The 14,512-nt window shown below is 37.1% G+C and overlaps 1 protein-coding gene across 1 annotated transcript in view; it reads right to left on the bottom strand.

Moving 5' to 3' along the window:
* Nucleotides 1-40: 40 nt before the first annotated feature.
* Nucleotides 41-14,512, bottom strand: part of LOC122274479 (receptor-like protein 50) — a 29,815-nt gene continuing 15,343 nt past the window's right edge. The window contains exons 2-4 of the mRNA XM_043083516.1: nt 1,084-1,299; nt 835-976; nt 41-486 (exon numbers count right to left, since the gene is read on the bottom strand). Coding sequence (XP_042939450.1) covers nt 41-486; nt 835-976; nt 1,084-1,299 — 804 coding nt within the window. The remainder of the gene's footprint in view (nt 487-834; nt 977-1,083; nt 1,300-14,512) is intronic.

The following is a 14,512-nucleotide window of genomic DNA, read 5'->3' as shown; positions in this document are numbered from 1 at the left end:
AAGCTTTAGATTAACGTGAGGCAGTACAATCGGAAGTTGCTCAAAACTGGTGAGAAAGTTGTCTTAGATTTAAAGCCCTGAGAGTTTCTTTGCTTATATTCAACATCCATTCTGGAACTTGGCCGTGAATTTTGTTTCCACCAAGATCCAATAGCTCCAACTGATCTTGGTTCCTTAGAAAATCCGGGAACTCATCCAAGTTACAAGAACCCAGAGATAATGCCATAAATTTTGGAATGGTTGAGTTGCTGCTAAGTTTTGTACGCAATGCAATATCATTTCCAGATAGCAGGAGAGCAGAGAGGTGTTTGAGTCTCACAAACAACTCAAGCTCCACTGTGCCACTCAAATGGTTTCTACTTACAGACAAAATTCTAAGACTTGCAAGCCTAGATAGTGACTGTGGAATTGAACCGTGTAACCTATTTTTTTGAAGTTGTAAAACATTTAGATTGGTGAGGTTACCAAGTGAAGATGGTATTTCTCCTGAGAAATTGCATTGAAACGCATTAAATTCAACCAAGGACTTAAGGTTACCAATCAAATCAGGTAGCTCACCATAGAAGTTTGTGTGTGCAAGTTCCAATGATTCAAGGGGGCTGGTTCTGTTAAATTCTGGGATATGTCCCGTGAGATATTTATTGAACCCTATATAGAGAAGCTGAAGATTAGGTAGATGGAAAATTCTCCCGGGAAACTCACCATGCAAGCCGCTCTGTCATAGAGATAGAGATCTCAAAGAAGTGAAGTTTGCCAAGATATCAGGTACGTTGGATGATATGTAAACATTGTCAAGATATAGTACTTCCAAGTTTGTGAAGTTTTTAGCTATACCTGTTAGGCCAAATTTTTGGAGCTTCAACATCGAATTATACGAGAGATCTAGGGAAACTAACTTGGAGAGCTCGAAAAATTCTGTAGGGATTTGGCCAGAAAATACAGAGGCAGAGAGGTTGAGATTTGTTAGCCTTGAAAGCTGTATAAAACTAACTGGGATTGGAGAAGACATAAAGTGATTGTTGGCCAGATTGAGGTTTTGCAGGTGAGCAAGGCGGAAGAGGCTGCTATTGGAGTTGAGAAAACCTTGAAGACAGTAGCTGCTGAGATCGAGGCTGATATATGACCAGTGTCTTTATTGCACTTAACACCGTCCCAACTGCAGCAATCAGTACTACTGCTTTCAAGCATCCACGAGGAAACCTTTGGATACGCAAACTGATAATAAGATGCAGATTGATTGATGATAAAGCTTTCCTTGAATTGCAACAAGGCAAGCCTCTCACCATCATGGCACAGCGGCTGCACACCACAAAAAGAGCCAACAAGTAGATGATAAAACAACGTGAATAAAACAAGAAGGCGAAAGAAGATTGTCAGAGAAAGCGATAAACCCATAATAATGTAATGCTCTGAAGTTAGTATGTCACTCTTTTAGATGAGCATTTTATTGAGGTTAAATAAGCAGTTCTTCATGCTCTCAGCTCTCTTGTTCTCTTCCATGAAGTCAAGTCGTTTGCTGTCGTCGTGCCCCGTGCCCGAGGGCCGGGTGAAATTAAAAAAACAAATAATAATAATAATAAAAAAAACAATTTCTTTTCTTTCGCAATCCCGTGTCTCAAAATTCTTCCAAATAATTCAAATTTTAGGACAGAAGATGAAATTTATCTTATTTTATTTTTAAATATAATTTAAATACAAAATTTTTAAACTAATCATTATAATTTTTTCAAACTTTTAAATAAAAAATAATACTAACTTTTTCAATTTTTCAAACAAAAATAATATTATAAAATTATATTCTTACAATATTTTAAATTTATAATATATTTTATTCAACTTTCTCTCTCCCATTTTTTAAATTCAAAAAATACTAAACTCAAATTATTTTACTATTATTCACAAACTATTTTAATATTATTCACAAAATTCTCATTTCATCTCATTTTCTAAATCAATCTTAAACATCTTCTCAAGTCTCAAGTCGTTTTGTTAAAAAGAAAAAAAGGGTCAAGTCGTTTATTCTCTCAAATCAAGTTCTACCCAAGGTGATTCTTAAACTACATACGTACCAAATTACCAACTACCAAATAATGGCATGGCCCTCACTAGATTCATGAACCACATGACCGATTATTTTTTTGCTCTAAACAACAATTGAAGATAATTATAACCAAAACTTTTTGTAATTGTTATCTTTCGACGGATCTGATCAGTTTGAATCCGTCGGTGATCTTTGAGATTTTAATCTCTATTGGTGATTTCATTTTCTGTTTTTTTTCATTTGTTCCTCAATATTTGGCAATCTTGATTTTGAGGATAGTGGGCAATTTTGATGAGAGGCCAAAGCAGGAGAAGAAAGCATATGCTTATCCAATGTTTAAAACCAAAAAAATATGAACCTAAATCTCAAAACCGTTGGTTAGTGTGTTTGACGATATTTTGATGGAATGTTTCGCTTTGGACATGAAATGATATGGTCAAGGTTTTTCCTGTACCATTTGTTTAATTTTTCCCAAACATTAAAAGAAAATAAAAATAGGAGGAATGGATAAGACATAGATCTAAGTGTTCTCTTGATAAGCAAACGGCGGTTGCTTGGACGGAAAAAATATTCTTCGTTTGGCTTGAGGTCAATTTGGAGAAGAAAAATGGACATGCAGACACTGCAGAGGGCGGTAGCTTGGACGGTAATTCAGACTGATTCGCTTCTTCATTTTCATTTATTTTGTATGGATTGAGAGAGGAATATATGAAAATCAGTTTTTTTAATATAAATATATGGCTGCCAAGTGGTGAGGCCATTTCAAGCGGTATAAGGGAGTAGTAACAAGCAAGCGGCCGAGTAGTATGACTCTTTGTTGTAAGGGTGTCGATTAGTGATTGAACAAATGCCAGAATCGGTTGAAATCATCAGGACCGGTTTCTACCAGTTTTTTTTTTTTTTTTTTTTGGTTTCTAGTATTTAAGAAAGTATTTTTAAATGATATTATAATTTTTTTAAAAAAATATTTAACATAAAAAACATATATATTTTTTTTATAAGGTGTATGGTGTGCAGTGATAAATAGTGACTGCTCCCAATATTTTCTCTTTAAAGTATAACTAAAACTTTTTGTTACTGTTATAATATTACAAATTAATAATGAGTATACTCCAAGTTCGTCTCTTTCACAATAATAAATAATACGTTAATTGTACCAAACATCTAATAGTGATTTTTTAAAATGAAAATACCATCTCACAATTATTTTGGAACTCTATAAATAGATAAAAGGTAATTTTGTAAAATTAAAATTCATTTTTAATAAAGTGACGTGTTTGTATTAATTAATTGTAAAATTGTTTGTATATCATTACATTTTTCAAAAATCTCCAAAAATTGTTTTCAAGGAATGATATATTATTTATCATCTCGTCTACTTATAAGCAACTTCCTATTATTGAGACAAGTATTTGTCCTCCTCCTCGACATCATCTCTTCCGAGTTTCTTCATATTCGAAGTGAGGCGTACGTCGAGACAGTTAATTGTCATATAAAAAATATATATATATATCTTATAAAAAGTATCCCTATATCTTATAAAAAATATCTATATATTTTATAAAAAATACACATTTTTATATCTTATAAAAACTTATAAATATATAATGTACAGTATAAATAGTAGCTGATGTATAGAATTATTCTACTTTAAATAGCCTTTGCCTTTGGCAGTTTAAATTCATATGTGAGTCGGACCTTTTTAGATTATTATATCTGTTAAAAAACAATTTATCTTAAATTATTATATGAGAAGAGAACAAGAACATGCCTTAAAACAAGAAAGACCTAAAGAAAGAAACAAGGGAAACAAAAAAAAAACATGAACAGTTGGTGGTTCACAGGTGTTACAGCACGTGACACGTGGCAGGAAATCAATTAATAGAGATGACAACCTATTTATTAATTTTTTTTTAAATTTCAACTTTAAAAAAATATTGTGAAAATATATTTAATTAAAAAAATATAATTTAAAAAATATCTATGTTCAACTTAAAAAACTGAGGAAAAATCACTTTAACAAGAAGAATTAAATTAAAAAAAAATTATCTTGATAATTTCCAAGTTAATTGTTTTTAAAAACCGGTCTAACTAAAAAATTATAAAAACCTCTATACCTAAACAAGGCTTAAAAATTTATTTTCACAAAAAATTATTTAAAAAATCTAGGTCGAACTTTAACATAATTTAAATTAAGAATTAAAGAAAAATATGTTTAATTCATCTAACTAAAAAAAATTGTGTAAATAAGAAAATCCTATAAATCAATTTAAATAAAAATTAAAAAGACAATTTTTTTAACTAAATCCTAAAGTTAAAAACAATTCTTCCTCGCGCAGATTTGTTTTATTCTAGATTTTAAAAATTTGAATTTATTTAATATTTTCAATATTTTAATTTAAAAAATATAATTTTTTGAAAGTAGATTAACTAGAAAATTATATAAAAAATCTTTTTAACTCAAAATTTTTGCACGGTGCTAAATTTTCTTTTTCTTTATTTTATAATTTATTTAATATTTATAAATTATTTTAAGGCTTTCTTAAGTAGTTTTTTTTATTTTTAATTTTTAGTCAAACTGTTTTTTTAGAATTTTCTTATTTACACAGATCTTTTTGGTTAAATTAATTAAACTGATTTTCTTAACGATTTTCTTATTTACACAGCTTTTCTTAAGGCTTTATACGTGACGGTAGCCGGATTCCAGCTAGCAAAGGAACCATTTGTTTCAAGTCAAGTCGTCTGATCAGCTTACAAAATTAACGGGACCAATAACTGTCCTGTTCTCGACGGACGCCTCACATCCGTTGAAAATAATAGTTAAAAAATCTCATTTTTCACGTCAAGTCGTCTCCGTGTCATTGGAGGCTTGAAAGAAATGGCCACCGTCGCATCAAATACTTGACCAATCAACATTGGAAATTGCTTAGGCTACAGATGGTGGTACACCTTCCTTTTTTTTCTTTTTTTTTTTTTAATTATTTTTAGTTAATAGTTAAGTAAATATTTTTTAAAAAATTATGATTATTTATTTATTTTTTAAAATTTTTAATGAATTTAAAATATAATGAAAAAACAAAATAGATGAGTGATTTGGTGCCTATGCTTACTTATTGGGAATTGTTATCCCACTTTTGAATTATGTATTTTGGCTTATATTATATTTTATTGGTTAACTGTAATATTTTGATATGTTTGTGTTTAAGGGAATTTGTATTTAAACAATTTTGATACTTAGTTGACTGATTTTATTTATCTGTTGTGTAATTTTTATTGTATATTTTTTATATGTACACACACTTGATAATTAGCAATGGGACGTGTGATCCGTATTGTCATCATCCTAATGTCTCGATTTTCACGTATCCGTACGTGAGAGTTGGAGACGTCACACGTATGGTACGTAACTGTCGAGATCCCAACAAAAATTGCCCTAGGACATGATCCTAAACATGCATGGACATCCGAGATTAATCCACATATGGGGTCGAGCCTAACTTTGGAAGACTTCTCTAGAGGTTTAGTGTAGACCCTAGGGAGATTGCGGGAATGACACTGGTTAATTGGAACATGGCTCACATCTTTTCATTTGACTAAGCCATGGTTCAACCTTAATAGCTCAATGACACTCTTGTTGGCATGCCCTGACAGCCCCACGAGCCTTGCCTTGACAGTCCTATAGGCCACCAACATGGCCAACACCAGCCACCCATCAGCATGCCCACAGGCATGCCATGGCCCCTGATAGCACGTGCATGATAGCCCCACAGATAGGCCATGGCCCCCGCCATGGCACGCACTTGATAGCATCGCTAGCATGCCATGGCACACTCATGTCAGCTGCACAGACATACCGTAGGCATGTCATGGCTCCTACCATGGCACGCTCAGGACATCCCAGCTAGCATGCCATGGCATGCCCAGGATAGTCACATGGTTAGCTTGCTTGCATGCCTTGACACATAGCAGGCATCCATGGAGGCTACTGGCCTCGCACAGACTATGCATGTAGGACTGCGCATTCCCTTAAGTGTGCACCTGCATGCATGCATGCGCGCCCCAACACCACTTAACAAGGATAGTGGCATACCCTCACCAGCACGCCATCCAGCGCACGGCTCCAACCCGTGCCTTGTACGCAAGGCTAGTGGCATGCCCACCAAGCATGTCATCCAGCATACGGCTCTAACCCGCGCCTTGCAGCCCAAGTGCTTAGATCGTCAGCTTGGGCCATGCATGCACATTGCCCAAGCCACCAGCACTGGCCATGCAGGACCACCGTCCAAGCCACCTGATTGGGCTTCACAGCAGCAGCACGACACCAACCTGTGCCCACCATCAGGCCTAGACTTGGCACCATGTCATGACCACCATTAATAGGTCACGCACAGCGCCATGCCGTGTCGACCACCAGACCAACGCATGGCCCATGCCATGCCATGCAGCTGTGCCATACAGCAGCCCATGCGTGGCATCATGTCATGCCTAACAACAAGCCATGGGGTCGTGCCACCCATCAAGCCATACACTGCACCATGTCGTGCACATCATGAGCCACCATGGCCCATCCATGGGCCTTGGCATGCAACGGGCCACCATCGTCCATCACTATGTTATTGTTTTTAGTTTATTTATTTAATTTTTTATGATAGGGGCCTTTTGGGAGTTTCTAACTTGTAAGCTCTATAAATAAGACCCTTAGGCATTTCATTTTGTATTTTTTTATCATTTGGCATATTTTGCTTTGTGGAACGGTTTGGTGTGTTCTTGTGAATACTTTCAGTGTTTTTGCACTTGAACTCTTTTGGGTACAATTCGTGAATCTCAAGAAGAGGATTAACACCTTGTAATTCTTGAATAGGTGTTGTCTATTTATCTATCTTTGTTTCATCACCTTGCAATTCATGAATAGGTGTTGAATCTCTTTATCTATCTATCTTTGTTCTTCCATATATCTTTGTTCATATATTTTCCTATTTGTTCTTATGTTGCCTTGCATATCAAACATATCCTAAGACTTATTATTCTTATTCTTTGATTTATCAAAATATTAATATATACCAAAAAGAGTCTTCATCTTCCCTTGTTGAGTTTTATCCTTTGTGTTCATATTGTTCATGCATGTTCTTTGTATCCTTCCACCGTGTTCATCATTTCTTTAACTTTAATTCATTTTCCCTACACCACACGTCTCCCACCTTGTTTCCCATGGTCCATATTCAACCAAAACTTCCCAAAGCGCCCTTCTTCCATTTTCACAAATCCTAGCCGAAACCCTAGATTCCCACAAGATAATTCCTACATTTTAGGAATCCTCATCTCATTTTTCAAATCCCATCCTATCCCTTCATCTCCATCCTCGGCCAACCACTTTCCCAAATTCAAACTCAAATTTCAATCCCATCATTTTAGAAAATCCAATCTCTAAACTCACTCAATTCTTAGAATCACTCAAACTTTAAATCCCTCACTCCATTCTTGCCTTAGCCGAACTATCATAATCCCTAAATCATTTCCTACCTTTTTGGAACTCATCTTCCATCTTCCAATCCATCCAAATTTGAAATATATCCATTGCCTTAGTCAAACTCAAAGTTCTAAACAACTCCCATCGATCTTATCATTTAGGATCAAACCCTAGCCACCTAACCCATCATACAAGCACTATATTCCATCTCCAAATCCATGAACTCTACAAACAACCCTAGAGTCATTCAAACACCATCCAATTTCATCTTCTTACCATATTCAAATCCTATCTTCTTCATCTTACCTTAGCCAATCCCTAAAGTCAAGGAGCAACCCTAGGCACTTTCAAGCACCTTCCAAACCCTAGAAACCCATCCTAGACTCCAACCCTAATACATCACTTCCCAATTTCGTAATCCCTTTAGCCACCACCCAAAACCCTAGATATACTTCACCATACCAACCCTAAGCATCACCCAAGTGCTGCCAACATCAAGGGCAACCATCAAGCCGTTCCACATTACATCAAACACACAAATTCACTACTTAGATCACCCGAACTCATTATCATCATCAAATCTATCACTAAACACCATACCTCCATTAACCTAGGAACCCTTCATTGCCATATCCTAGCCAAGACCAAGCAAGACGATGAGGAACATTCGGTCATCTTAAGGCGACACGAGACCCGTGGACCCTTAATGTCTGGGGACTAGAACAAGGTCCCCAATAGTAACATGCAACTCTTGAGTGCAAAACAATTATATGGGTATGAATTCTTGGCAACATATTTGTGAAGGGAGGAGATGAAGATGAAAATGAAGATGAAGTTCAAGTCTCCATGTTAATTATATATAACCTAAATACGTACAAAGTACTTATATGTATTGAATTTTATTTTAATTATAACAAATTTGATACCTTCATTTTCATTTATCATGTGGTATAAAATAACTCTTCACGTTGGACATTTAATTTGATTATACGATGCAAAGAAACAATAGTAATACGCCTAAAATTCCAACTTTTCCAAGATTTGTCCCTACTTAATTTTCCTCACACTCTACAATAGTAGCTGATTTGAGCTTGTGCAAATAATACAAAACCTATATATATAATATGAAAGAAATATAACAAGAAGAAGCAAGTTTAAAGTCTCAACTGAGGTAAACCATTTTTTTTTTCATCTAAAAGTACATAAATATATATATATATATATATAGGAGCAATACTAGAAATTGAGCAGCAGATCATCCTCCAAAAAAATCATCTATTCCCATTGCACTCTAGAAAAGAAAGGGAATATAAAGGCAAAAAAAAAAAAGAAAAAGAAAAGTGATGTCATTGTTTTTAGACACAATGCAAGGAATTGTTTATTTATTTATTAGGGAAATTACATGTAGGACTAAACTTAATTTTTGTGGCTCCACTAGTTCAGCTTTCTTCATGTCGGTTGCCCAATTGCAAAAGTCTTCGTAAACCAATCATACTTCTTTGTGATCACAATTTGCCCATACACAACTCCAAACACGAATCCACATCCATATCCAATTGTGACTACTTTCCAACCAAACTCAAATAAGAACTCCGAGCTGTGGTTTGGAGGTGGAGACATTGAGTCATGATCAAGATTTTCACATTTCTTTGACAAAGGGGTTCCACACAATTCAGTGTTCTCACTAAATGAGTTGTCATTGAATGTGTCAAACTGTTTACCTTGTGGTATATGTCCAATCAAATGATTATGAGAGACATTAAAGTATGAACTAAAATATTTTTGCCCTTCACAAATGCCTCCTTCTCAACTGAAATAATACTTCCAAGAACCCCAGGCATCTGATTAACAAGTAGCTTAAAAAACACCTTATAAATGATGTTACAAAGACTTATAGGTCGAAATTTATCAAAGCTTTGTGGGTTGTCTACTTTAGGAATAAGAACAATGAATGAAGCATTATACATTCTAGGCAACTTCATACCTTGAAAAAATTCCTTAACAGTAGCCATTATATCATTTTTAACCAAATTCCAGCAAGTCAAGTAAAAAGAAGACCCAAAACCATCAGGCCCTGGGCTGTTGTTGCAATAATCGATGAAATCACTACTTTGACTTCCTCTTCCGTTGGTTCCACCATCAAATTCTTGCAATCAACTACTGATAATATATTAGGAAACAAATGTTCCAGGCTAGGCAAATCAACCACCTCTTCCTGCGAAAGGAAGTTCTCAAAATGTCAAACCCCTTCCTCATGTACTCTTTATGGGGAGTCCAGGACACGCCAATTAGGAAGTCTCATTTGTGTTACACAAGCTCTCTTTCTCCTTTCAGCAACAATAGCATGAAAGAATTTTGTATTCTAGTCTCTTTCTAATCTCCACTTATTTTTTGCCTGCTGTGCCAACCTAGTCTCTTCCCTTAAATTCCAGACCTCTAGTTCTGCCTTAGTCACCAAAAATTCCTCTTCCACTTCCATAGAAAATTTTGATTGTAACAACCTCTTCAAGAGTCTCAATTCATTCCTCCAACCCCCGAATAATCCCATCTACTCTTCCAAAAACACATTTATTCTAGCTTCTAAATTTATTCCTCAAGCGCTTTGCCTTTTAAGTTAATATAAGTAACCCGCTACTACTCATTGTCGGTTCCTTCCAACATATGTCCACAATATTTGAAAAATCAATATGTGAGATCCACATATTCTGAAAACGAAAAGGAGATGGGCCATACAACACAAATCCGAAAACTAGCTTAGAATAATTGACGAATGATCAAAAGACTTTCGACTTAATAATTTAGCCAAGGCATCGCCAAACTTGGACAAAAACAAATTATTCACAAGTACACTATCAAGCTTTGCCCAACTTCGCGCCAAACCCGATTGGCCATTGCACCAAGACATTTGGCGTTCATGTAATCTGAAGTCAATCAACCCACATCTATTAATACATCCATTAAACTCCTCCATTGCACTAAAAGGTCTCGGCCTCCCCCCAATGCGTTCATCATCTACTCTTATAATATTAAAATCACCCAATACCATCCATGGCACCCCTACCCCTAAGATACTACACAAATGGTCCCATAAATCTTTGCGTTCATCCTGATTGCATTTCGCATGTGACGCCCCCAAATCCCCACGCACGGACATGGGGAAATCGAGACGTCCAGATGATGACATCACGGGTCACCACCCTAACGACGTGTGCCAAGTGTGTGCAAAAGCAACAAATGTGCACGAAGGGACACACAGCGGATAGCAAAGTCATATAACTAAGTACCAGAATTTTTCTTAATTTAATACAAAGCTGTTCAAAACATACATATTAAAATATTACAACTACAAATATTATTCAAAGCCAAATATAAAGCATAACTTCAACTCAGAATTTCGGCGGAGTCGCGTCCTCAGGCTCAGCCTCCTCCTCCTCCTCGAACTCTGCACCAAAAACTACGGTACCAAAAATGGTGCAGCAGGTAAGTAAAATCCAAACACCACTAGATAAAAACATATAGAACTCAAACAACATGTATGCAAGAAAAGCCAATGCACATGTCCCGCAAAACCATATTTTTCCACACACACCAAAAACCCATTTGGCCCACAACAACATATCACTTAAAATTAAGCCTCACCATTATCCCAGATAATGGCCCAAACCACCATTTTCCCAGAAAGTGGATCACAAAGTCTCAAAACCGAACCTCACCATCATCCCAGATAATAGCCCATTAACCAAACCATCAGAGCACTGTAGGCGGGAATCGCAGGCGGGACTCTACCACCATCCTTGCTCACCACCATCCCTACGCGTGCCTCTGAATCAAGCCAATCAATCCAATTATGCATGCACCATGATCTCCCCTAGGGATCATCCGCACACCTGGCTCTATGCCACACCGCAGGTAACGACTACGCGTGTGACACCTAAACGAGCGATGCCCAGACTCACGCCCAGCGCGTCCCTAGCCAGGCCATCCTCTAGTCTCCGCCACTCTAGGGACCACGGAGTCGACACGACAGCGTTACTGTATCGTGCGATCCGGTCGTCGCCCTGCGACAACCCAGGGGATGTCACTCAGTATTATCCACTCCCGAGTGACCAGAGGAGCTCCACCGAGATAATAACCCATTCCGGCTTGGGCTCATGAGACACACGCACCCGAAATTCCATTTACGCCAACAAAACAGGATTTTCTCAAATTAAATAAAATGCACATGTATGCAATATGCAACGCACGCCTCATGGCTCAAATAACCAAACAATCACATACAAACAAAACCAAGTACTCCATCCTCAAACCATTCGACCCTCGAACTCCTCGGACTCAGTCCGGAATCAGCCAACCAACAGCAAATATTTATTGTAAGAGCAAAATATATTTAAATCTAAAAGTAGAGTTTGAAAAATACTTACAGTACTACATGGTATTTTTAGAAAGCTTGCGGCGTTGCAAACGGCGGAGGAAAAGCAACGTAACAGTGTAATTTACACTGTGGCCGTGGGTAATAAATTACCCACTTTCAAACGGGGACAAACCAAGGCACGAAATTGATAGGGAAAGGTCTTGAGATATTTATGAAGCTAAAGGAAACGAGTTTTGGCCGTGGGTGGTGGTGGAAATGTCGGTCGAAGGCCAAAAAGGGGCTGAACGGAGTTGAGCTCGTGGGAGCTGCTCCGGCAACGGATCGAGCCTAGAAATGGGTGGTTTAGGTCAGCAAGAGGTAGGGGAAGAAGCTGTGAAGAGATGGTGGTCGGAGGTGGTGCGACGGTGCCGAAAACGGTGAAAAATCGTATGGCTTGGAGGAGTTCGTGGTGGCTAACGGTGGCTCGGATGGAGGTGAAACTTGGTGGGGATGTTAACCGGTGAGAGGGGAAGAAAACTGGCTGGGTGGTGTAGGCCACGTCGCCGGTGAGCGGCGGTTCTGGGCTGCGAAAGCAATCGGCGACAGGGGCAAAAACAAAGCAGGTGCAGTGACTTCCGGCGGCTCACGGTGGCTAACGGCTGGTCCGATAGCTCTGAAAATTGGTGGGGATGATCTCTGTTGGAAGGGGAAGAGAATGGTGGTGGTGGTGCACTAAACGGTGGCCGAACGGCGAGAATTGGGCGGTCAAAGAGGCGGCGACGGCAAGGAGAAAAAGAGGTTGTTCGGCGTACGTGGGAGAGAAAGGAGAAGAAATAAAAAGAAAGAAAAAGAAGGAAAAAGGAAAAATAAAAAGGAAAAAGAGAAAAGTAAAAGAAAAGATGAGGGAAAAGAAATGAGGTCCAGTCCTCACTCCGGAAACCAAAACTGATCTGCCGAAAACGATTTTAAAAACCGTAAAATGACCAAATAAATTAAACACAATATCAAATAAATTAAAAACAATTTAAAATACAATAATTTAAAATAAAAGAACTATTATATTAAATAAATTAAAAAGTGTCTTCAGTGAAAATACACATAAAAATGGGTCATCACATCCTCCTCCCTTAAAAATAAATTTCGTCCTCGAAATTTGCAAGATCAACCATCAGCACCAAACAGATACAAGATACAACTAAGAACATATATGAGAGATACATAACATCGACAACTCCCAACAAAACCAATGGTTATTAACTTCACACCATAAATTGCTAATATCGGCGACACCTTTGCTTTACCTTCCGAATTTTCATCCTATTCCAACTTTGGTAACTTAATAGTCACTTCCAAAATTAACCATCCATAAACCAAATTGTGCGACCAAAAGATTAATCTTCCATTAAAACTTTGAATCACTACTAATTCTTCAAAATCGATACAAAATTTGAACTTATAAGAATCTCCAAAAATCATGCTTTCGCGCGCACTCTGATAACTCACCAAAATACATATAGGCTATGTCCTCAAAAATTAATATCATGAAGTATAAGCTCAATCCACACCTAATCACAAGAAAAGCTTTACCACCTTTCCATAGAAAATCATATCCCTAAAAAAAAAAACCATAAATCTCCACCCGTTCCTCAATTGGCCATCGCCGCCCTAAACGAAAACCAACATTCCGTAAAAATACATCCATTGATTGATGACGGAAACCAGTACTAATCAACCTCTAGGCCCCAATTTGAAAACACATAACTCCATCCCAAAATTCACCTGTCTCTTCTAAAGATAAGGAACATCTCGAAAAGGCCCAAGTCCTTCTCGGCCAACCAACGAGAGCGCTTATAACTTCTATCCGATATCTCATACTTCAATCTCATTATAAACTACCATAGACATCACCTAGACATAATCAAAACGCTCTTGGTAACTCACCCACCTACTTGTACTCTCAAAAACTATAGTTTTAGCACAACTAATTCCTTCATAGCACTTCACAAATAAATCTCAAGACAGGCCATACTGTTTAAATCTTCAATCCATCAAAAACTATTAAACAACACTCATGGATTCTATTGCTTTATTACTTCATACACCACACATGGTGACCTAACGATCTCTTTCAAGTTAAATAACCATATCTCCAATTCTCCCAACTGGATACTTGATCTCCAAAGAAAAGTATAGCCTCACCAATTTAAATTCCTATAACTTCAAGTCGCAATTAATTCTCAAGATAATTACAATAGTCGTTTCAAACTATCATCCCAATGGGTAACCCGATTCGACTGTACATGCCGTTCAACTTACCAAACTACCCAGAGCCAAAATCTCTTGAATTTAATATTACCACACAGATTCCTCTTCAACTCCAACCAAGCTAAAAATGGATGAGACTAGAACCAACACTCCCCGAAATCCATATGTACTTACCTTTACTACTCATCGATCTCATGTACTCTTAGCCAACACCACAAATCATTCAAACGTACAAGTGATCCATTATCACATTTCCATCACCTAGACTTATATCCTCAACTCAACAAGAATCATTCCTGAATCTACTTAACTTATATCCTTAAATCAGCAACTAGCCATTGCTTAAAGTTTGGTACCGAGAATGACCTTAAACTTGCTAAGAATCCAT

The sequence above is a fragment of the Carya illinoinensis genome, chromosome 8, assembly GCF_018687715.1.
Source record: "Carya illinoinensis cultivar Pawnee chromosome 8, C.illinoinensisPawnee_v1, whole genome shotgun sequence".
Taxonomy (NCBI): Eukaryota; Viridiplantae; Streptophyta; class Magnoliopsida; order Fagales; family Juglandaceae; genus Carya; species Carya illinoinensis.
Note: the sequence above shows the minus strand (reverse complement) of the source record. Positions and strands in the feature narration are given on the sequence as shown.